The sequence below is a fragment of the Lissotriton helveticus genome, chromosome 3_1 (genome assembly GCF_964261635.1).
Source record: "Lissotriton helveticus chromosome 3_1, aLisHel1.1, whole genome shotgun sequence".
Classification (NCBI taxonomy): domain Eukaryota; kingdom Metazoa; phylum Chordata; class Amphibia; order Caudata; family Salamandridae; genus Lissotriton; species Lissotriton helveticus.
Window position 1 is genome coordinate 1806266199 of NC_136061.1, and position 25703 is coordinate 1806291901.

General features: G+C 46.9%; 1 protein-coding gene across 1 annotated transcript in view; it reads left to right on the plus strand.

The window, feature by feature from the left end:
* Positions 1-356: 356 nt before the first annotated feature.
* The window catches only part of LOC144824323 (pancreatic secretory granule membrane major glycoprotein GP2-like), a 253778-nt gene continuing 228431 nt past the window's right edge, over positions 357-25703 (plus strand). Inside the window, exons 1-2 of the mRNA XM_078683441.1 lie at positions 357-588; positions 18542-18565. Coding sequence (XP_078539567.1) covers positions 429-588; positions 18542-18565 — 184 coding nt within the window. The 5' untranslated portion in view covers positions 357-428. The remainder of the gene's footprint in view (positions 589-18541; positions 18566-25703) is intronic.

Genomic DNA, 25703 nt, shown 5'->3' on the forward strand with positions numbered 1-25703 from the left:
TGTCACCTCACCTTTGTGCTCTAAACTAATCCCCAGAAAGCTCTGCCTGCCTCCAGACCTCCGGCCAGGTTTGTCCTACTTCCATGGGGCGCTCTGCCTTTCCCCCCGGGAGCTTTGAACCTAACCTGGGAGAGCTTTGCTTTTACCCAGGACAGCCCTGCCCTCCTTCCCTTCAGATGACTGCCCAGAGCTGTTTCTACCCCATCACCGCTGAAGTGCCCTTCACCCCTGTCACCACGGCGTGAGGGCACACCCAGAGCTCCCGTGCTCAGCACACTGCTGTCCCGAGCGTGCAGGCGGTGGTTTCCAGCAGAGAGAGGGAGTGTTGTAAATCTGCTCTGACACACCGCCTCCTTTTCCTCCCGTTCTCAGCTCTCCACCTCGCACACCCTGACAGCCCGACTCTCTGTGGAAGATGCGGCTCGTCTATGGAGCATAAGGTCGCTCTTGCTCATATCGGAAGCCTGAACCCTCTCGGTGGCCCCTCCAAGAAGTTACTTCCGCCGACGATGCAGCCTCCAGTGAGAGGGCGGGGCTCGAAGATGAAGATCCTGGCCGGACTCCTAGCGGTTCTCGCTCAGCAGATAGGTAACTTCCGGCCTTCCTACAACCCCAGGTATCCCACACTGTGGCAGCCAGTCTAAGCCCACTGCACACCCCACCACACCCCATGACAGAGGCAGGCTAGCAGAGGTCCCACCTCACAGGACACGATGTTAATAATGATCTTCTGGGGCCACGGTGCTGTGAATGCGTTAGAGACCCACCTGGGCAGCCTGGAATGTTAACCCCTGCAAGTACATTTGCGATAGCAGTGAGCACACTACTCTTTTGCACCATCTTTCTTTCTTTATTTTTTTCTTAATATCTTCATGCTCCCTCAGACTTGCCCTTCCTGGTTGCACACGAGTGGCTAGCCAGATCCAAGAACCTTTGTGGGCATCTCCAATTCCTGTCTGCTCCTTGGTCGCAGCAACCGTGTTCCTAAGGCAAACCTGAGGTCGACCAAGTACTCCGTAGAATACAGGCACAAACTCCAAGACACGAACCCATTGCATAGTAGGCATCCTTCATACTGTTAATACAGTTGCATTTGACCTTTGTTGTTCCGTGTGTTTGCAAACATATATGTTTGCGGATATTGTTTAATAGAACGGAAAAGATGAATACCCCATCTCCTATGCAGGACTTGTTTTGTTCTTTACTTTTTTAGTAGGTGTTAGTGTTTGTAAAGCTTTATGGACTGGAGCTCTCTGCCAACAGTGTAATACCATACATGTCCTGCTTGACTTGGTTCTGTGTCTTTTCCTAACCATCTAAACTTTACCGACAGAAGACCTTCACAACTGTTAGAACTGTTTATTAGCATTGAATAATGTTTAGCCAATAGTCTTTGATTTTAGCACATTTGTCCAGCTCTAACCATAGCCCATACCCACAAATGGTTAACCATTCTTTTTGTGAGACAATATGTCATTATATAGCTACTAAATTCTGTGTTATTGAGTATTGCGATCGTTACTGTGTAGATATGTGTTTTGTGTACTTTTCATTTGATCCAGTTGTGTTCATGCTGTAAATACAATTAACCGATTAGACGTTATGCTCATAACCTTCTTGTCCACACAGCTATCCATAGTACTGAGAGCTGTGTCATTTACAGCTCTGATGCTCCTGCCACCCTTAAACCCCTTCAAATTGAGCAGAAATGTATTCAATCAATCAAAGCATTTATATAGCGCGCTACTCACCCAGAGGGTCTCAAGGCGCTAGAGGGGGGTTCGCTACTGCTCGAACAGCCAGGTCTTGAGCTGCTTCCTGAAGGCGAGGTGGTCCTGGGTCAGGCGGAGGTGGGTCGGGAGGGAGTTCCAAGTCTTGGCGGCGAGGTAGGAGGAGGACCGTCCCCCTGTGGTGGCTCTTCGGATGCGGGGGACGGCGGCGAGGGCGTGGCCGGTCGATCGAAGCTGGCGTTTGGGAGCGTAGACGTTGAGGCGGCTGTTGAGGTATCCTGGGTCTTGGTTGTGTAGGGCTTTGTGTGCGTGGGTGAGGAGACGGAAGGTGATTCTCTTGTTGGCCGGGAGCCAGTGCAGGTCTCTCAGGTGTCCGGAGATGTGGCTGCGACGGGGGATGTCCAGGATGAGTCGTGCTGAGGCGTTCTGGATCCTCTGGAGTCTTTTCTGGAGTTTGGCGGTGGTCCCGGCGTAGAGGGAGTTGCCATAGTCCAGACGGCTGGTGATGAGGGCCTGGGTGACCGTCTTCCTGGTCTCGGTGGGGATCCACCGGAAGATCTTACGTAGCATGCGCAGGATGTTGAAGCACGACGAGGAGACGGCGTTGACTTGTCTGGTCATGGAGAGGGAGGAGTCCAGGATGAAGCCCAGGTTGCGTGCGTGGTCTGTTGGTTTGGGTGCGCTGCCTAGGGCGGGGGGCCAGCAGGAGTCGTCCCAGGCGGAGGGTGAGGAACCCAGGATGAGGACTTCCGTCTTGTCCGAGTTAAGTTTCAGGCGGCTGTTCTTCATCCATTTGGCTACCTCTTTCATCCCATCGTGAAGGTTGGCTCTGGTGGTGGTGGGGTCGTTGGTGAGGGAGAGGATCAGCTGGGTGTCGTCGGCGTAGGAGATGATGTTGAGGTTGTGCTGGCGTGCGATGTTTCCGAGGGGGCTCATGTAGACGTTGAAGAGGGTTGGGCTGAACGAGGAGCCTTGGGGAACGCCGCAGATGACTTCGGTGGCTTCTGATCTGAACGGGGGGAGGCGGACTCTCTGTGTCCTTCCGGCGAGGAAGGAGGTGATCCACTCTAGTGTCTTCTCCTGGATTCCGACGTTGCTGAGGCGCTGCACTAGTGTACGGTGGCAGACAGTGTCGAAGGCCGCGGAGAGGTCCAGGAGGATGAGGGCCGCCGTTTCTCCGTTGTCGAGCAAGGCTCGGATGTCATCGGTGGCTGCGATTAGGGCGGTCTCGGTGCTGTGGTTAGCCCGGAAGCCAGACTGCGAGAGGTCGAGGGATCCGTTCGTCTCGAGGAAGGCGGCCAGCTGCTTGTTGACGGTCTTCTCGATGACTTTTGCAGGGAACGGGAGCAGCGAGATGGGGCGGTAGTTCTTGAGGTCGGTGGGGTCGGCTGAGGGCTTCTTTAGTAGAGCGCTGAGTTCGGCGTGCTTCCAGCTCTCCGGGAAGGTGGCGGTGTCGAAGGAGGTGTTGATGATGTCCCGCAGGTGGGGTGCGATGACAGCGTCGGCCTTGTTGAAGACGTGGTGAGGGCAGGGGTCGGTCGGAGATCCGGAGTGGATGGAGTTCATCGTGCGGACGGTGTCTTCAGTGCTGATCGGGATCCAGGCGCGGAGGGTGGTGGTGGGGGGCGGTGGTTCGGTCGTGGCGTGCGTCCGTTGAGTGCTGAAGCTGTTGTGTATGTCTGCGATCTTGTTGTGGAAGTAGGAGGCGAGGGAGTTGCAGAGGTCTTGCGAAGGGGTGATGTCGTTGTTTCCGGCGTTGGGGTTGGAGAGCTCTTTAACGATGTTGAAGAGTTCCTTGCTGTTGCGTGCGTTGTTGTCCAGTCGTTCCTTGAATGCAGTCTTCTTGGTGGCGTGGATCAGTTGGTGGTGTTTTCGGGTGGCGAGCTTGAGGGTAGTCATGTTGTCCGGTGTTGGGTCTCTGCGCCAGGCTCTCTCGAGGGCTCGGCAGTTCTTCTTGGAGCTCTTGAGTTCGTCGATGAACCATGGGGCTCTCTTGCTGCAGGGTTTGCTAGGCAGGGTCCTCAGGGGGGCGAGGTCGTCTGCGCAGTCGCTGATCCACTTCGTGATGTTGATGGCCGCTTGGCTGGGGTTCGTTGCGCTGTTGGGTGGGTTCTTGCTCAGGGAGGTCGCCAGCTGGTCGGTTGTGATCTTGTTCCAGCTTCTGCGTGCAACCTGTTGCTGGTGGGTCGTGGTCCTTCTGAAGCTGAAGTGGACGCAGCTGTGGTCCGTCCAGTGGAGTCCGGTGGCGTGGCTGAAGGCGATGTCCTTGCTGGATGAGAAGACGGGGTCAAGTGTGTGTCCGGCGTAGTAGGTGGGGGTGGTCACCAGCTGCTTGAGTCAGAGGTTTGCAAGGTTGTCCAGCAGGGTGGTGGTGTTGCGGTCGTTGTTGTTCTCCAGGTGGAAGTTGAGGTCCCCGAGGAGGAGGATGTAGTCGGCGGAGGGGAGGGCGTGCGGGCTGACGAAGTCGGCAACGTCCTCGCTGAATTGTGTGCGTGGTCCCGGGGGTCTGTAGATGAGGGTGCCTCTGAGGGTGGTCTTGGGGTTGATGTGGACCTGGAAGTGCAGGTGCTCGGCGGGTGCGAGGGTGTCGTCGGTGTTGGTCGTGATGCGGACGGTGTTCTTGTGGATGATGGCGATGCCTCCTCCAGTCTGGTTGATGCGGTCCCTCCGGATGATCTTGTAGCCATCTGGAATGGCGATGGCGATGTCGGGCGCTGAAGAGGCGTTCATCCAGGTTTCCGTGAGGAAGGCGACGTCTGGGGATGTGGTGTCGAGCAGGTTCCAGAGCTCGACGGCGTGTCTGTGGACGGAGCGGGTGTTGAGCAGGATGCATTTCAGGTGGTTGCTGCTGTTGCTCGTCTTGGTCGGTGCTGGAGTGGTGCAGGTCCGGATGCAGGTGAACTTGCAGGAGTGGCAGCCGAAGGGTCCGTGAGTGCGTCTCGGGGTGGCTCGATAGCATCCCGGGAGTCGGCCGGCGTTGAGTGCGTAGAGTTCGGTGGCGTCGTAGGTCCGGCGGGTGGGCTGGTGTCTGCGGGAGCCAGCAGTCCTGGCACTGGGCGCGGGCCAGGCGCGGACGGGCGCAGACGGGCTTACCTTTGGCGCGCCTTCGGCGCACATTCGGCACGCCCGCTGCGCGTCAACGCTGCGCGTTTGCCACTCTGCCATTTGAGGATAGTGGGGGGGTGGAGCGAGGGAGGGACAGCTGGGAGGCGGGAGCGAGGTGGCGAATGGGAAGGGTCCCAGTTGGAAGGGGGCGGGCCGCAGGGGAGCAGCGGCGGGGAGCGGGGAGGTGGCGGGAAACGCGGCGGGGGAACAGCAGGTAAAAAAACGGCGGGCAACGAAACTAAGACAAAGAGAAAAGGCTGGGCACAGAAGGGCAACAGGGGATACAGCAACGAACACAGGGGAAACAATACCGCAATCACAGGAGACAGTGGCAGGTTACAAGCGGGCAACAGGGGAGAAAAACCGAACAGTCAGCAGGAAGCGGCGCTGCGCTACGGAGGCTGAGACCACACCAGTGGTCAGGAGCACAGCTGCGGGCAGCGGCGGGATCGGGGCAGCCTGGGCACACCCACGGGGAGTGTGCGTGGTGCGTGGTGGTGTGACCAGCCCAGAGGGACTGAGGTCACTGCACACCACTGCGTGCACTCCTCCCTATAAGGTCCAGTGGGAGGGAGGGACAGCTGGGAGGCGGGAGCGGGGCGGCGAATGGGAAGGGTCCCAGGTGGAAGGGGGTGGGGCCGCAGGGGAGCAGCGGCGGGGAGCGGGGAGGTGGCGGGAAACGCGGCGGGGGAACAGCAGGTAAAAAAACGGCGGGCAACGAAACTAAGACAAAGAAGAGAAAAGGCTGGGCACAGAAGGGCAACAGGGGATACAGCAACGAACACAGGGGAAACAATACCGCAATCACAGGAGACAGGGGCAGGTTACAAGCGGGCAACAGGGGAGAAAAACCGAACAGTCAGCAGGCAGCGGCGCTGCTCTACGGAGGCTGAGACCACACCAGTGGTCAGGAGCACAGCTGCGGGCAGCGGCGGGATCGGGGCAGCCTGGGCACACCCACGGGAAGTGTGCGCGGTGCATGGTGGTGTGACCGGCCCAGAGGGACAGAGGTCACTGCACACCACTACGTGCACTCCTCCCTATAAGGTCCAGTGGGAGGGAGGGACAGCTGGGAGGCGGTAGCGGGGCGGCGAATGGGAAGGGTCCCAGGTGGAAGGGGGCGGGGCCGCAGGGGAGCAGCGGTGGGGAGCGGGGAGGTGGCGGGAAACGCGGCGGGGGAACAGCAGGTAAAAAAACGGCGGGCAACGAAACTAAGACAAAGAAGAGAAAAGGCTGGGCACAGAAGGGTAACAGGGGATACAGCAACGAACACAGGGGAAACAATACCGCAATCACAGGAGACAGTGGCAGGTTACAAGCGGGCAACAGGGGAGAAAAACCGAACAGTCAGCAGGAAGCGGCGCTGCGCTACGGAGGCTGAGACCACACCAGTGGTCAGGAGCACAGCTACGGGCAGCGGCGGGATCGGGGCAGCCTGGGCACACCCACGGGGAGTGTGCGTGGTGCGTGGTGGTGTGACCGGCCCAGAGCTCTGGCCTACTGGTTGAGACACCCTCCACCTGAGGTGTTCAAGTTGGAGATATGCTGACATCAGTTGAAGGACCAGATGCCCAGGAAATCATTTCCAGGTTTCCATGTGGACATGGTTGAGAACAAAGGAGGCCCTTTATCCACACGCATGGCGAAGAGTGCCATGAAAGGGGTGTTGCTGAAAATCTTAAAACTCTAAAGCATACCTTCCGTCACGAAAAGCGCAAGGCTCTTTTAATGCAGGTGATTGTTTGGCCCCTCCAATGAACATCATTATCAAGGATGACGAGGTGGGGGGCAGTCATAATGGGCGTGACCTTGGCCCACCCCACCAATGGAAACCTGGACCCAATGGTCACGCCGTTCTCCCAGGCGGATGCCAATCTGTTGTGCGGAGCATCCTTCATGGATATGGAAGAAAGGTGAGACATTCCCTCCCTTTCTCCCTTTACCTGTGGGTTTGCTTCTGGCAGAAAACATCCCCATGTTCATAGGAATCTGAGTGTTTCAAGTGCCGTTGGAAAGCTGAGAATCGCAGCTTTTCAGTGGCACATCTCACATCACAAAGAGCACTAGATATTTGCAGTGGTATGTGATTGGGTGGTGTGTTCACTAGACACTAGGGATTAAGGAATTTAATAAGATGGGAGGTCACACAGGAAAGTACCTTGACTATCCTCCCCACCAATAGGCAGCAACAGGGCACACACGTTTTTGCCCACTAACTTATAATTACCTGATCATGAATGTGATTTTCTCAGGGTGAGATCCATTCATTGCACTTTGGGTGTGCTCACACCTGTGATCTACACACATGCTGGATACCCAACTGCTTGTTTTCTGGTGGTGGGGAACAATATTTGTGCTTTCCCCTGATCTTTGGTTTCCAAATAGAAAAGCAGCTCCTCGCTCTTGTGTTTTCAATGCTGCTGATCTTCTCAGCTTGCAGTGTGGACAGACAGCCGGCAGGTGGCAGGAATCTGTGGCCAGAGATCACCTTCCAAGCTCTAAGTCTGTCTTTATTCCATTCCGGATACCTTAGTGATCTATGCTCCACACTTATAAGGAATTGTTGTATAGTTGTTGTACTAAAAATCTTTACTTTCCCATTATTGCAACCACCTGACAATGACAGCAGAGTCTGTCCATTTTCCCCCTAATAAAACAGGCATTGGAAATGCCAGTAGGTCAGGCTTATAACTGAAAGTGCCTCTTCAGTCTATGGGAGTTTAGCAGCTCAATAAGTCATAAGACTGACACTCATCCTTGCACTAATACAAACATCCACTGATTCATTTTTGGATTCACCCACTTACTCAAGCACAATACATCAGGCACAGAAACTCAGTAATCATATGGAAGATAACAGAATAAAAGTAGAAAAAAGAAGCCATGCCCCAACCTTAATTTGATGGGCATATGCTTGAAATGGACATACAAATTAAACATTACAGCAGGTTGCCATCTTGCAATGGTATTGTGCATAGCTGTCATGTTCAGAGGCAACTTGTTTGCCATCTTGGAGGGTAAAAACAATGATATACTCTGCACAATATCATTCCAAGATGGCTGCTTTTTGGGGTACCCTTGTTGTTCTAAATATGCTTATTAAACATCGCACTGGGCAGCAATTTTCGAATGCTAAATTGTGGGGTACAGTGTATCACTGTTGCACTGATCCAAGATGGCTAAAATAATGTTTGCTTCTACTTACTTTTAGGACTGTAAATCAATGAAACACTATGAAAAATTATATTCCAAGATAGCCACCCAGTTCAGAAATAGTTATCTTAAACATGGGGTTTTTCTTTAGTATACCGGCTATGAAAAACTCATATACAGAAATTCCCCAATCAACCATAGATCAACTAGAACTCTTCAAAGAAAACTGTTTTATGAACCTAGTTCTAATGGCACTATAAGTTATTTATTTATCTTCACTATTCTTTGTTTATAAATTATTTGCTAAACACATTTTGCAAATTAGTTACAAAAGCCAATGTGTTTCAAAATGTAGTTACACATATTTACATTCAATTATCATTATTTTACCCCAATACCATACCTGAAAACCATTACAAAATGAATTCATCCCTTCACCACCAAATAAATCCTATATTATTGTTTGTAACTTTTTGGAGGACATCAATGAGTGGCCCTTACTTGCCAGTAAGGACAAATTGCTTTGAATCCTGCCTCTGTTGTCAATTCCTCCAGTAATGGTTTATGATGATAACGTACCCCACAAGGGCTTTCCCAGACATATGTCCTCAAATGCTTCAAAGACCATACCACTGCTAAAGCCTCGCATTTGTTTATCCCCTTCTTCACACAAGACATGACCAAAGTATATTTTCAGAGAACAGTTAAACACTTTTTCTTTAACACATTTAAAACCCTATGTACACCCAAATCCTGTTCCAGAGAAAATAGGGCTGACCATGAGCTCCTCTATTTATGTATATGTATGTAGCGGTTTTAAATTTTTCAATGTTTTTATTATAAGGGCCTGGCAGACTAATACACCTGTCAAGCCACCCTAAAAGGTTTTTTAGCAAGGATCATTCCTGCACAAATTCCCTATCCCAGGGGTTGTCTAAGGAAGTAACTAAATCAAATCGGTGAGTCCCAGACAAAACTGTGAGATTTCATATAACAAATGCCCGTGTACAGGCATTGGCACAATGTAATACCAATCCAACCTTAAAATTGGTTTTAATATAAAATATTCCTAAACCTACTACTTTTCTTGTCATTTTCCATGATGAATAGCTTAGACCTAAGGTATCGGACATAATGTTCCTTAATGAACCAATCAGGCCGATACCCTTTATCACCACCACACATTAGATATATGCACCAAATTTGAGCTTGCAGAACAATAAACAAACCCCCCCCAAAGAGACCCTAGCAATAATCCAAACAGTGCAAATCTTCTAGCCCGAGGGTTTTTGCCAGAGAGTTAATCAACACCAGACTACTTGTCTATTGTACTACTCTTGTATGGATCATGTAATCCAGTGCATCGATCCCTTCTTCATTTCAGTTTGAAGACGTGTCATTAAATATTTAACAAGAGATTAATTGCTTTTTCATCAAATGCTCGTTTCCGGCATTTGCTTTTATTCTGTAAAGTTAACATGAACATGTCTGATAAGCAAGATTCATCAAAAACACATTCAGTGGTAATTTAGTGACTACTGAGTTTAGAAATGATTCCAGGAATGTCATAAATCGAAAGACTATTTGCCTCCATAATTCTATTATTTTATCTATTTTAATAACTTTCTTTTAGGCTTCTTTCTTTTAGTTGTAGGTTCTTAAACACATACAGGACAGGTCCCCTCTTAGCTACAGTCTCCGTTTTAGTTAGCCTGTCCAGCTTCTTTACCATTGGCCCAGATACTGCATGTCATTATGACGAAAAGACAATACGGTCCAACTCCGTGTTAAGTAGGCCGAGGCTTAATTTTCTGTGTTTCTGCAGAATCATCAACATGTCTGCCTTTGCCACAGATGTTATCTGTGCCTATCTTTCTAAGAACTGTGAAAGTGACGAGTAATTTAGATACAGACATCGACAAAACACCTGATGCAACATCAGTCTGGACAATATACTCAAAAGAGGGGGTTCTATACCTGTATGACTCAGTGTGTGCAAAAAGTCACGAGTTATAAAGAACAAGGCCAGTGCATAAAGCAAATTAGGACTGAACCACAACAGGGAGGAAAAATATATCAAAAAGGGCTTTTATTCAAGTTAAATATTATAATACATCAACATGGTTCCATAATAAATATAAATATGCAAAACACATCCCACAGCTGGATCACTCGAACCTCATACATACGCTCGCATTCTCACCCGCCTACCAATATTAGACATTCACTCGCAATATACATGAATAGAGATCCCCCAAGAAAAGAGATACAGGAGAACACGAGGCCTAGCAGAGAGATATACATGTGCCTCATGAAAAAATAAAGAAACAGATCAAGATAAATAAATTCAAAAACAATCAATAATACAATGCAGAGACACATTTTCAAAAGTTATGAATATTCTTAAAGGACATCAATAGTTTTTTTTTTCTATTTAAATACATTCCAACAAGTGGAATCCAGCGCCGACGCGTGTTTCGGTGTTAGCCTCAATATAGGCATCACCTTCCTCAGGGCGACAGAATCAACAACACAAGAGCAATGGGATGTCCCTTGGCCGCAATGGGATGTGCCTTGGCCGCAAAACAAGTGTTATATGGATAAAGGTGTAGTACTGATCGCAATATAGAATGATGGAGCCTCAGACCACAGGGACAGGTGATGAGGTATACCCACCGCTCACTATTGCTGTTGGTGTGGTGTTGTAGAAACCAGGGCCTTTGTGTCCCTATGTCAATGAACTTGGTGACTTTCGTTTGGGCACAAGCTGTACATGACCCGCATGGGTAATGACCCTGGACGTCTGGTAGACTCCAGAGGGTATTAGGTCTAGGTGTGGCACTGGGCAGTGGTCTAGTGAGTACTAGGCAGTCTCTCAGGTTACGGTCTCTTTTGAAGGCGAAAAGGAGTTTCTTAAGGGACATCTGGCCCTTGTTGAGAATGTCCCAGTTGTGCAGTATTGACTTCTTAACTATGTTGGACAAGGAACTATAGGTGTTAGCACACACCAGTCGGAGGGTGTTTGTTTGGTCCCTGGATGATCTAATAAGGCCTCTCGGTTATTGTTGAGGGCACATTTTGCGGATGTTTTGACTAAGGCAGCTGGGTAGTGTCCGTCCAATAGGTTACTCTTCAGTCTTGAGGCATCTTCGATGTATTTCTCTTTGCTTGAACAATTCTGTCTGAGCCTCAAGAACTGTCCGAATGGCAAGTTGTCACACAAGCATTGGGGTGGTAACTCTCCTATAGGAGTAGGGCATTGCGGGCCATGGGATTTTGATAGAGTACCTCCTGCTGGGTAGATGGAGGGGTCCAGGAATGCTAGTCTGTCCTTACCGTATTCACATGTGAAGCAAAGGTGATTATTTCCGGTGTTCAGCCAGTTATGGAAGTAATTAATCGTGACGTCATCTCCTCACCAAATCACGAGGATATCCTTAATATATCTCTTCCAAAGGATAATGTGCGTAAGAAATGGATTGTCTCTCCAAAGGACAACACCTTCTTCAAATACATGCATGTATAGGTTCGCTAGACTGGGGGCGAAGGTGCTGCCCATGTATGTTTCAGAATCTGGAGGCTGGAGGTAGAGTTGCGTTTCAAATTGAAAGTAATTCTCCTTCATTGCCATTGTCGCGCAGTTCATGATGAAGGAGAATGGTGTGATGGTATCCGGTGGTTGTGCTGTCAGCAGTTGTTCTATTGTATTTAAGGTTTGGTCTTGCGGAATGCAGCTATATAGTGATTCAACATCAAAAGAAACAAGGTAGTCTGTGTTTGAATCGAAATTTAGCCCATCAAGAAGATGAAGTACATCCGTTGTGTCCTTCAGGTAGGTGGGCATCTTGCTCACCAGAGGTCGAAGAAAAAAGTCGACAAATTGCGACAGAGGCTCTAGGACAGAGCCTATCCCCGAGATGATAGGTCTCCCCGAAGGGGGTCTCAGTGGTTTATGAATTTTGGGGAGTACATAGAAGTAGGGGATCCCCGGTGTCTTAGTACATACGAAATCGGCTTGATCCATCCATTTTCACAGGCTTCCTTAGTCATGGTTGAGATGATTTCTGTGATCCTCTCTGTTGGGTCTCTGTCTAGGCGCCGATAGGAAGTGCTGATGCTCAGTTGTCAGAGGCATTCTTCCCTATAGGACTCGGTGTTGAGTATTACTGTGGCTCCGCCTTTGTCGGTGGGTTTGATGGTGATGGTTTTGTCCATGGTCAGAGTACGTAGCGCTTGTTGTTCGCATTTCGGGATGTTATTGTATGTCCTTAGTGGCGAAGCAAGTCCAGAGTTGAGGTCTTTCAAGACAGTTTTTTCGAAGGTGGCCACTTCATCTGGGAATGAGCCGATCGGTGGATTAAAGGTCGACTTGGGTCGCAGGTTGATGTTATTAGTCTCCAAGTCATTTGTTGAAGGGCTCTTGTCTGCTTAGAAAAAGTGAAGTCTGACCTTCATGAAAATTGGTGTACCTCTTGTTGAATTTGAAAAGGATCGCCGCTGTTTGCTGGTACAAAACCTAATCCGGGATTAAGAACCGAAATTTCATCAGGAGTAAGTTCCCATTTGCTCAGGTTAACTATCAGGCAGGTTCCCTGCTCGGGCCTGCTTGTTGTTGCACGGTCTTCGTCATGCTCCTGGTGTTGCGTTGGGGGACCGGGGAGCTCCAGTGTACTTGTTGTTGAGACCCCCTCCATCCTCTTGATCGTCTGTGGTCTTTCCATAAAAAAGGCTGGCTGTAACCTGTTGGGTAGTGGTTATAATGGGGTTTACCCATAACCCTCAGAACCTGGGTCCTAAAGTGATACAAGAATAGTGGTTCTGTTGGGATTGAGGCCATTTCTTTGTGTGTCTAAATCAATAGTCAGTCTCTTCATAAATTACAGGCGAACGATAAGGAATCGTACATATAGTGAAACAGTTTCAGTGACTGGTAGTGATACTTGAAACGTGGTTTATACAGGGATCGAAACACATAACATAAACAATATTGGAGAACATAGAAAATCATCGGTCCATATGCATTACATTGGTCACAACAAAATGTATTCTTTTGTTCAAGTGTTGTAACTTTTCATGGACGGATTGATGTAAATAATGTCGACGTTTCGACCCTAAAATGTGGTGCACAGATAATTGCATCCGGGGCGGGTCTTCATCAGGACAAAAAAGGCCGGACAGCCTGAAAGAATAAGGAAGGGTTTTTTAGAAACGTGTGTGTCTTAAGTTGTTATAAGTGGTGAGGAACGGTTATTTGCCCGGCTCACCTGGAACTGAAGGAAGTAATAGCGTTGACTTGGTGCTATCACGGTGGAAGGTGTCGGCCGACACCTATCCCAGATTTCTTTGAATCACAGTGAAAGCTTGTTTAAGTTTGTAGTTATATGCAGACAAATACAATACTAAGCTCCATATGTGGAGTAGTAATTAGAGGGTGCCCAGTCTGGGGAAGATGCTACACCCCTGCCTGCTAATCCACTTTAAATCTACTCTTCGCATTGCACATACCTCGGTTGCCCCATCCTCTGTAATGAGCAAAAGTGGGATGCCTGCTGCCCCATGTTAGTTTGTTGTGGGACATGGACAGATACATCACATACAGTACACAGCCTCATAAAATGAGAGTCCTAGGTGACTGATGGAACTGGTGGGTAGTGAACTCAACTCCTTGAATTACTGATAATATGCATTACCTCCCCACCATTACAATGCCATTTTGAGTTAATGCACGTGTCCCAGTGTTACTAGTTTGTACCTTTACAGTTAGGAGAAGCCTGTCCCAAACCTTGTTGTGGGTCAAGAATAGTTGTTGGGGATGGAATACGGTTAGTTCTCAGTCTATTCCTGCACCAATGAGTACGGGAGCACCAGGTACAGGGCAGTGGTGCTGGAATACTTTTCAGAGTGGGGGTGCTGCCATTAAAGTTATATCACTGAAGTCATGGGGATTGGTCAAAAATCCACGCGCTTCACAAAGAACAAGAATAGCAAATGACCCGCGCCCATTCAGCAGGAGTGTGGTAAAGGTGTGGTATGTAATATGTAGCCAGTGTTACATTTTGCAGTACACTCTTGCAAATATATTACTAAAGCAGGGTGTGGTAGCACCCAGTCATTTACAAACATCACACTTTCCATTGAAATGGCCACAAAATTTACACTGACAAACATTTTTACTGATAAAACTATGTAGTGCACAAATGATAATGTGTGGAATTCGGATTTCAATAAATATTTATCATTTGTGTGTTGATTTGTTTAGATCCTATTAAAATATTTGTTTCCATTACACTTTGAATTTAAAAAAAAGTGCTTCATTTGTGCTTTCCAAACTGTTAGTGTATTTTGAAATATTTGTAAAGTTCATTTACAGGTATTTAAAATTGTGTTGTGTGTTAGAAAAAAACTGACATCCTAAAGCTTTCCCCTCCATCCCAGTATCACAGCAAGATTGTCAGATAGTTCACTTAACAAAACCACTTTATGTTGCCCTGGTGAGGAGGGTATAGATTTGCTGCAGGCAGAAATGATTAATGTTAAATTAGAGAAAGCCACACTTGACTTTTTGTATCCAAACAGACGCATGAAGCAGGATAAGCTGCCCTCCCACCCCTGGTATAATGCTTCTTGTTGCATAGCTAATAAAGCTTTAGTAACATCAATCAAAGCTAAAGACCGCCCCCTAATTAGGACAGCCAGAGTAAACTACAAAGCATCCATAATAGAAGCCAAAAAGAGGTGGGAAGATGAAAATTGGACCACCCTGAAAAACGCTCTAGGGGAAAGAGATATGAGGACTTTTTGGGGAGTGGTAAATATAGGAACGTCAGCCCCCCGTAGTGCGACTGAACCAAATTTGGATTAGGAAGTCTGGCGGGAGCATTTTGAATCCCTATATGCCAAGGAACAATTGCCCGGTGCTGCTCTTACCAATAGCTGCGATATGTTAGTGTCCTACCCCTTAGCTAAAGGGGATTTAACCTTTCTGCGCAATGGTGTGGTGGGTCCTAGCATAAGCTTAAATGAAATAAAAGGCACGCTGGGAAGGATAGCCCCGGGTAAGGCTCCAGCTTAGATAAGATACCTGGAGACCTTTGTAAGACTGAACCATCCATTTGGGCGCCATAGTTTTGGATGCTTTTTAATGCAATTATGCAAGGCATGAAGATTCCCTCAAGCTGGCTCTGTGCGGAAATAATTACGATTTTTAAAAAGGGCTCCCCTCTCCTCCCTACTAATTACAGACCAATTAGTTTAATAGACATACCGCAGAAAGTTTTTGCATGTGTTTTGCTCCTTAGGCTACAATCCTGGATGGAAGAGAAGGGGGTACTGTCCGCTCTGCAGGCTGGGTTCAGGGAAAAGCTGTCGACCCTGGACCAAGTACTGAGACTGCAACTGCTGTGCTGGAAGACAGTTAACCTGCAGGGGGGCAGTCTCTACCTCATCTTTCTAGACCTGCGGACTGTATTTGATCTAGTACCCAGGGAGAAACTCTGGATGGTCTTGAACGAGATGGGGGTCCCTGTATATTTAATTCAACTTTTTAAACGCCTACATGAGTCTAACTATGCGCACGTTAGGCATGGCAAGGACGGAAACCTTTCAGCACCCATAGCCATTAACCGTGGAGTATGCCAGGGCTGCGTGCTCGCGCCAACCCTTTTTAGCCTCTACATTAATGGCTTGATTGATGCCCTGCTTGCAGAAAAGGATCTGGATTCCCCTAAACTAGCCTCCCGTAGAATTTCGGCCATGATGTTTGCGGATGACACTCTATTGATAGCCAAATCGCCAACTGGCCTGCAACGGATTTTGGACAAATTTGAGATGTTCTGTAGCGATAGAGGCCTAGAAATAAATCTACAAAAAAATAAATTCATGGCTTTTAATTGCCCAAAAAGTACCCGTCCTAACCCGTCTTTAAATGGCATCCCTCTTGAGCGAGTGTCCTCCTTTGTCTATCCAGGAATCACAATTTCCAAATCTATGGGATGGGGGGCTCACATTACAAAATCTACGTTAAAATTGGCCCAAACCTCAGGTGGCATTATGAAGGTCCTTAACAAGTCTAGCAAATGAATAGTCAGCCCGGCGATTGAAATTTATATGGCACAGGCTAGAGGCGGGGCATTATATGGTGCAGAGTTATGGGGACATCTAAAGCTTGACAACTTAACCCAGGTGGAAAACCAATGTTTAAGACAATTATTTAGATTGCCACGCAGCACTCCGCTGGTCCCATTACATTTAGATATGGGAATCGCGCCAATTGCAGATGTGGCGAGTCTTAAACCTATAATGTATTGGCGCCGCTTCTGGACTACCCCCGAACTTACATCTTACAGGGAGGAATTGGCAGAGGTTATGAGGGATAGGGCCATAGTAAAGCTCCCTTGGTTTAACCATATTAAATCCCTGTTAAATGGTATGGGACTTGGGGATTGTTGGTCTGAACCAGAGACAGCCTGTTTTTTAATATCTAAGAATAAAATGAAGGCGCTTTATAAAGAGTACAGATTAGCCCAGCTCCACATCTCCTCCAGTATTGGGAAACTTACTAGAGTCTTCTTAGGAATAAAAGATATTCCTTACTTTGAGTCAGTAATAGATCTAATTAATCCTCCCGTGGCTAGGAAGCTTTACCTCCAGTATATGTATTGGGTGCTACCTCTTCGCTGTTTTACATCCAGGTGGAGAGATCAGCAAATGCTCCAGTGCCCGGTGTGTGCCCACCCCGAGGAATCTGAGCTCCATGTTTTCTTTAGCTGTCCAGGATATCAGAAGGCAAGGAAACGTTGGTTGGTTCAGATCTGTAGAAATCTTGGTGATAGGCGCTGCCTTGAAGTATTTAGGATATTGAAATCTGATTCGAGTATCCCAATAGTTTATTCAGTTGCAGGCTTTTTGTTCTTCCTGTGGTGCACCAGAAGGTTTTTTTTTAAACCTTGAAAATGCTGTATTGATTCCGCCATAATGAACTAATAGTCCTATTATAGCATGCTGGTTTAATCATTTGTAGTCTTTTTTTATATTTTCCAAATTGGAGTTTTATTGTACTCTTTCCTTTTTATTCTGTTTGTTTTAGATATTAGATAATGTATATATTTATTAATGTACTACGCACTTTCTGGAATTAACTTTGTGTCCTTCGCCTAAATGCACCACACCGCTAACATTGATGCTCTGAATGAATAATATTTGTTTAATTATTAATGTGATTCGTAATCGTTAGTGAATTCTTGATGTATTTTAAACTGTGGAATTACTGTGTATTGCACTTTTTAGGTCATTTTGACTGAAATAAAGTCTTATGAACTGAACTTAACAAGAGAGGAAAGATACATAAATACCAATCTCCCTATATGCAGAATTTTCTCAGAAGACTCAGCCTGTTATTTGTCTCTGTTTTTGAATGCACCACAAATGTGACAAGATAAAAACTAAGGGGCTCATTAGGATGGCGGACAGACTTGCGTCTGTCCGCCACCCTAGAGGAGGAGGGACCGTCCGCAGGGGCTGCGGCGGTCCCTCCAGTGCAATTAGGGCGGTCAGATCCTCTACCTTTAACATTGCGGAGGGTGCAGCTTCAAGCTGCACCCGCCGCAATGTTAAAAATGCATACATTGCATTTGTATGCAGAAAGCGGCAGGCACCGCGCGGTGCTTGCCGCTTTCTGCATACAAATGCAGGGGGGTACCATAGGTACCCCCCATGTGCACCCCCCACCCCCCCTTCACCTAGGGGGCCCGCAACGGGCCCCCGCAGTGAAGTTCCACATGCTTTTCCACGGCGGAAAATCCGCTGTGGAAAAGCATCTTTTCAAGCCCATCCTAATATGGTGGACGGTGTCTGAGAGACACCGCCACCATAGCAGAGCTTTTCCGCCGCGGTTGTAAGCCAACCGCGGCGGAAAAGCTGCGGACGGAAACCAGGACCCACCAGCCATCTTAATGTGGCGGTGGGTCTTTGGTGAGTCCGCAGAGGATTTTCCGCATCCTCCGGGCCGGCGGTGGCTTCCGCCGGCCCGGAGGATGCGGAAAATCCTCCATCATAATGAGCCCCTATATGTGCAAGCATCTTTATTACACATTCACCATCTGAACTCCATCATGGTTATCTTGGGGGTGCTGTAGCACCACCAGCACCCCTACTTCCAGCGCCTATGGAACTGTGGGGCATATTATCAAGTAAGGGCGTTACATTATCACCGCTTTTATCGGCAGGAAACTGCCATTAAAGCGGCGATAATGGGCTTGATAATATGCTCTATGAATTCCAATCGTAGCCCATGTTAGATGTCTTCACATCTAACATGGGCAACGATTGGAATTCATAGAGCATATCATCAACCCCATTATCGCCGCGATAATGTAACGCCCTGTCCCATAAGTGTGTTTTTTTTTTTAAATAGACTGTTTTCCATTAGGGACAACTTGTAGACTATTGATTATCTTGAATACTATTCTGTTTACTGTACTTCATTTTTTACGTACTGTATCTGAGTGCTAATTAGTTATGATAATTCTTGGGGGTTTTCTTTTTCTTTTTTGCAGTGTGGCATACTGTGGACTGCCAAGGTAAGTTTGATCATTTTCAACTAGTTTTGTGTGATTGATTCTTTGTAATTTCTATTTTAAACAGTTTTCTCATTTTTCAGTAATTTCAGTATTTGTAACTTGGTTATTTATTTGAAGGTTAAGGTAAGGTGATAGTTATATATTTTTCATTATTAATTCGTTTTTTGTTAATCCTTATTCTGTTTGCTGCTTTAGTTTGTCTTTCTTTAAACGTTTTCCTTTTTATTGTAGGCTTTCTATTGTTTGTATATAGATAATTGCTTGTGGTGTTTTGTTTTTACAATTTACATTTTGTGTGTTCTTTATGTTATTTGGGCTCAATGTCAAAACATGTTTTCATATATTTCATTTTGGAGGTTTTATTCAATAGTGTTTTTGTCATGTGGTCTTTTTTATGCATTGTGAATAAATACTTTGTAATGTCTTTTTATTCTACATTCAAGAAGTCCAATTGATTTTTGCAAAAAATGAAAGTAGTTCACCCCAGTATAGAGTTTTCTTGTGTGTGTTTTTATGGTCTTTTCCTTTTGAGTTTTTTGTTTCCTATATTGGAGTTTTTCAGATAACAGGTATTGCCTCCCTGGGGATGTCTGCTTTTTGCAGTACAGCAGCTGGTCATGGAATACAGTTTATACTAGAACCAGAGCAGGATTCAGAAACTGATATTGCAACTGAGTGATACAGCAGTGCCTGTCAGTTTCTGCTTCAAGTGATAATGGTGAAGCACCAGGTGCTTAGCTGCCAATGGTACAGCAGGTGCAGTGGCACTCGGGCCCAAAGTCGTGTGAGGCCCATTGAAGTCTGATAATTGCTGTATTTTACTACCACAATAGTGGTAAAAGGGGCCATTGTCCTAGCTTACGCCAGGGCCTATGGCATTCTTGCTATGCTACTATGAAGCACTTCATGCTGGATCAAAGTGAGTGGAAACGTTGAGGTGAATTGCCCCAGATGGGGTTCAGGATGTTCTTCCACTATTCACTGCAGTTGCTGGCTGACATGTGGACACTATTAAACCCCAACTGCCCTTTTCATGCCGTTTATGAAGAATGGGTTTCTCAGTGAGATGATAGTTCTAACCAATACCAATGCTGAAGCATGGTGAGAGGATACTGCTCCATTCAAGAGTGCAATGATAGCTACAACCACTGTTCAAGAGTTGAAGAAATCTTTGTCTCTTGGCTTCCTGATAGTTATTGTGTACAAACCTTCTGTACCCTCCAACTAGACTTAAGACCCACTCTGGTTTATTTCAGTGTACTCTTCTGTGATAAGTAGAGACCATTTTTGGCTTCTGCATCATTTTCTGCTTTTTCAGTCACAAAGCAAAGGCCCATTTCAGGGACAATCCAGATGGTTATCGGCTGTGCATAGTTCATCAAGTTCTGCACCACTTTGCAGTATTTTTCCCCAAAACTATATATCAGGGTGGACCATTGCTGCAAGTGATTCGTTGGTGTTGTACTGCGGACAGCTGTTGTTTAGGCAGTATATATGAAGCAAGAGAGCTTTGCATTGTATAACGTTGTATCCACTTTGTGATAGCTCTGCTGGTTACACCACCAGCTTTCAATTCTACATTGGGAAGGACTCTCCCACTTAATGCAATGGTTCCTGTGTCCTTAGGTATCACATAGAAAATTGTTTGGGATCTTGAGTGGGCTCTTTTCAACAATGGGCACCATGTGTACCTAGATAATTTCAATACTGCAATTCTACATTTCAAGGAGTTGTTCCATATGGCCACTCCTCCATGGGCATGTGGCACAGTTATGGTCAGTACACCAGAAGGTGTACTAAGTATTGACAGGGGGTTTGGGGTAGGTGAGTCTGTACCCTCACCCCTTCTTTTGTGTGGACTAGCACAGTTATGGTCACCAGAAAAGGGTTTCCCAATGACCTGGCAGTAATGAAAATTCAAGAGGGAAGTATATTGCTCTATATTGCGAAGAACTGATCCCCGTGGAGTTCCATGACCGAAAAGACATGCTTTTTCCAACCGCCATACCTGATGAGACATCTCCCTTGTATGATGATTGAAGTCCCAGAATTCAATTGTATTTTGGACTACAACAAATATACAGGTAGGGTTGACAAGAGCAGCCAGAGGCTTCATCCGAACAAAGTTGCAAGTAAGGTCTACATTTGATGTAGGAAGCTGGCAGTGCTCATGATGCAAATGGCTGAATACAATGCTTATGTTGTGTATTGCAAATCAGCTCTTGGGCTGAAGATGAATGTTGTTGTCTTTACAAAGTCAGTAATATTTAATCTCATTTCGGTTGGAACAGGAGTTGAAACTTTGAGCTAGACTGTTAGGTGGGTGACACTTTGCCAGTCTTCCTCCAGCAGAGAAGATGCAACAACCTCATTGAACGTGACAACATTTGTAACAGAAATGTAATGAAGTAAATATCATATACTACTGTATCCAGAAACCCTCAAATCCAGCTCTTTGACACCCACTGAGAAAACTTTGGAGATTTCTTCAAAAAGAAAAGTATGTGGTAGAGCTCATGGTTCTGACTATGTGCTTTTTGTAGCAGTTTCAAACCATACACAGTGCCTTTTTAGGTAAGTATCTTGTTTTGTATGAGTGATTGTTTTTCCCCTTTCCTCTACTGTATGAAAGGCATACCCACACATGCAGGGTATTATTGTCATTGGGAGTAGAGCAGGAATGCAGAATGATAGGGCAAGTGTCATTGGCTGGAAGTTCATGTTTTCTGTCACCTAAATGGGAGAAAATGTAGGGGTTTCAGCTATAATTTGCATTAAGGTATGCATTTGGGTATTGTATTGCTCTCTTATACCGAAGGCACCTTGGTGCTGCAGCAAATGCCTTCTAAGTGGAGAAAAAGAGTTTCTATATGTATTTCATTGATGAAATCCATGTCTTTAAGGCTTACCTACAATTTAATAATTGGCTTTCTCACCTGATGGCCGGTGAAAGTTGGGTCCAATGAGCGGTGGCAGCCACTGAAATAGCTCTATCTCTTATCTGGATTCCTTTCTGCATCTTATCAAGCTGAACTGCACCTGTGTTGGAGGACTGAGACGGCGCTCTGTGCTACTGCTGAAGCGCTTTTTTAAGTGCTACTTTCCGCCGGACCCGCTCCGCGGGTCCCGCTTCACCGGAGGCGCTTTCTGCTGTGACTGCCAGCTGAGGACTGGGGGCTCGAGGCAAGTAGGGCTGCGAGCGGGCAGACTGCTGGACTCCAACTCCCAAGAGTCCCAGCAGCTGCCTCACCGATCTCACCTGGTGACGCTCTCCCTCAAGGCCACGCCCCCTTCTCTCCAGTAAAAGGCGCCGGATTACCATCAATAGCGGATTCCTTTCTGCATCTTATCAAGCTGAACTGCACCTGTGTTGGAGGACTGAGACGGCGCTCTGTGCTACTGCTGAAGCGCTTTTTTAAGTGCTACTTTCCGCCGGAGGCGCTTTCTGCTGTGACTGCCAGCTGAGGACTGGGGGCTCGAGGCAAGTAGGGCTGCGAGCGGGCAGACTGCTGGACTCCAACTCCCAAGAGTCCCAGCAGCTGCCTCACCGATCTCACCTGGTGACGCTCTCCCTCAAGGCCACGCCCCCTTCTCTCCAGTAAAAGGCGCCGGATTACCATCAATAGCGGATTCCTTTCTGCATCTTATCAAGCTGAACTGCACCTGTGTTGGAGGACTGAGACGGCGCTCTGTGCTACTGCTGAAGCGCTTTTTTAAGTGCTACTTTCCGCCGGACCCGCTCCGCGGGTCCCGCTTCACCGGAGGCGCTTTCTGCTGTGACTGCCAGCTGAGGACTGGGGGCTCGAGGCAAGTAGGGCTGCGAGCGGGCAGACTGCTGGACTCCAACTCCCAAGAGTCCCAGCAGCTGCCTCACCGATCTCACCTGGTGACGCTCTCCCTCAAGGCCACGCCCCCTCCTAAGGTCAGTCAATAATTAGAGTACTTCTACTCCGCTGCGCGGGAGCGCGCGGGTAGCGCCCGGGAGAAGCCCGGGCAAAGGGCGGGCCGTCTGTGGCCGTCCGGGGACGACCGAGGACGGGACGGGCCACCCTACTAACACCGGCCGACGAAAAGTAAGGTCTTTTTATACTCGACCATATCCTCATAGTTCCTTCTGTCTAATATTTACACGAGAAATAAAGCTTGCAAACAATACCACTTGCGTGAAAGGAAATGGGGCTTAAAAAATTACGTTCACGGACTATCTTCATGAAACGTATGGGCACAGAGGATGCCGTACGGAAAACAAAAGATACTTCGGTCAAACAAGGTCGCATACTGCGGACCCCTGCCATCAGTGAATATTTCTCTGGTCTCTCTACTAAGGAAGTCACTGACAAAATTATCACAGATCCAGAAATTACAGATATCTCCGTAGTACCTACAGGGCCTAAAACGCTTTTTGAAATAACATCTGGACCCAACTTGAAGTTTCATCTCAGTAATGTGGCCCTTGACAATAAGCAAAAATCTATCAATTCCTTCAATAAATCAGATATCCAGGATCAAGAAGAGTTTCATCTTGTATCGTCTACTCCAAAAAATAATACTGGAAATAAATGTCAATTACAAGAACTCTGGGCAAATAAATCAAAGATAACAGAAAAACTATCAGAGCCCAAAATACCTAACAGTTTTCCTCAGTTACTAAACCCATCGCAACCTATTCCACTTGAATCATCTGTTGACCCTTTTAATATAAAAACTAACTATTCAGCCAACATTGCTACTCCTATGTCAAAAGCCCTCTTTACACTGCAAGAGATACTTGAGTCAGTGCTCTCCTTTTTGAGAAATATACTAGAAAACTCGGACCAAACCTTGGACGTTCAAATTGGGATCCTTAAGCATCTAGTGGAGGAAAAAAAGAGAAGAAAATCATCTGAAATGAAAAATAAACATCCGGAATACAACAACGACTTGCAAAAGAATAATAGTATAAGGAATTGCAACATTGAAAAGGAGACACAAAAACATGATCGTGGTACCCAGACATCAAATGCTACAAAACGAAAGAAGGGAAAGCCGGAAAATCAATCTGAAACTTCCATAATCTCTTTAAAAAAACTATTTATGGAAAAACCTCCAAGCGATAAGGAATATCCAATTTTCAAAAAAACTATTAAATCCAATAGACTAAACAATGATCTTTCGACTGAAAATATCCAAGTAATTAATTCCAATAGTACGTCTGAGGAAAAAAAGGGCGGGAAATCCTGTAGTAAGATAGAACCTGAGCAAGCAGAAGGAAAAAAAAAGAGGAAAAAGCCATTAAGACGTTTCCATAAAAGAAAAAATCGCAAGTTGAGATTTCAAAAGCCCACATTTGTTAATGAAACCAAAGAAGTACAAGAAGCTGAACCTGTCAAATCAGGATTGATTGAGAATATGGAAACTAGTAATAAAACAAGCATTGGCATAGCCAATAGGTCTCGCCTTTGGGACCTTATAAGTGTTTAGTTATCCAGCACAATATCCTTGGTGCAACAACATCAACTGTTGCATGGCTGAACACTTATAAGGTCCCAAAGGCGAGACCTATTGGCTATACCAATGCTTGTTTCATCAGTTCTCACCTCTCGCATTCTCTTTTTAACTTAAGCATGTAACAAGGTTGTCATATTAAGTCCATCTTTCATCCAAGGCCTTCCTGGTCCGATGGTAGCCCTAACTTTTGATTCATAATACGTTTATGGTGCAGCTTGACAAACAGATGTACTTAACAAATTCCATTAATGGAGTGCCCATTCTTTACCACCGCCCAAACCGGCACAGCCAAGGATACCGGTTTTCTTCTAACTTTTGCCTCAAGGTGGTCGAGTGTCAGACTCGGGTCTTTCTGCCACAAGCTCAGTTAATAAGGCTTGGGTGACTTACATGATGTCGCAATGCTGCATTCAACCAGGACAAAAGCCAGATCAAAACCCTTCTCGCTTGGCTGTGGGTAATCAAGGGCTGCAAGATGGCCAATGGTCCTCCCAGTTCTGGCCCAATGCATGTATTAGGACATTTTATATATACATTTTATATGATGAATTGACCTGGTCCAACTAATGCTCGTCCTCACTGTTTTGTATTGTGCAAAGCATCCTGTGTACTGAAAGGTCGTCCAGTGTCGTGGTCCGAGCTTCTAGCCAGGGCCTTTTGTCTAGGGGTGGGCGTTTAACTGCGCTCCGTTGGAGGAGTACACAGAGTTTTAGCGCACAAAAAGAACTCTGCCAATCTCCAAGGAGCAGAGTTTACTGGTGCCGCCTCCCAACCTAATGCCGCATGTCTGCTGCCACCCACTGTCCAGGCCGGGAGGCAGATGTTGCTTCTAGTTCTAAGCTTCGATATTCGTATGTGTTTTTTCCCTCTCTAATGCAGAAATGCATTCATCCTGCTGCAGCTTCATTTAGACCTCAAAGTGCATGCGAGTCACTTTCTGTGCAAACATGCATTATTTGTAAGTGGAAGCCTTCTCTGTGCACTTGCTTCCACGGCGTCTTCATGCTTTCGAGTGTGGCCTCCTGATTACTATAGGCCACACATTATAAGGCACGGACTTCTGCAGATGCTGCAATGAAACTGACGAGTAATCAGGGACGACGCGTTTTGCCTGGGTTAGTTTTGCCTGGGTTAGTGGCTCGTTAGGCACCTGATGGCCAGCATTATCTATTCTGCAACAGTTGCTTTAAAAAAAAATAAGCCAGGGTGACGGCGCCACGCATTTGCTAGGGCAGTCCTCCCTTTTCAGCACCTGTTCTGGGCTCCAGCAAATTTCAGAACATTTAGTACAGACCCAGTTTTCCGAGAGCCCTTTGCACGTGCCGTAGTGCAGAATGAATTAGCAGCCGCTAGCAGTGTGTGTAAAAGGTGCAATGGATTGCCCGCCCACGGTCTGCGTTCTCTCTGACGATGAGCGCTGTCAATCATGCCACCGTGGGCCCCTGGGCGATGCCAAATTACAGCCGTGCATTTCTGTGAGAGAAATGTCTCGGTTTTTGGTTCTCAGAACCTGCGCCTCCTCACACTAGCCCTGCGCCGACTCCGACAATACTGGGGATCAAAGGAGAGGTCGGAACCAGAACAGACAGACGGAAAGGTTAAAACACAAAGTAAAAGAAACCGGCTCTTTGGACTACTGCATGAGACCGGA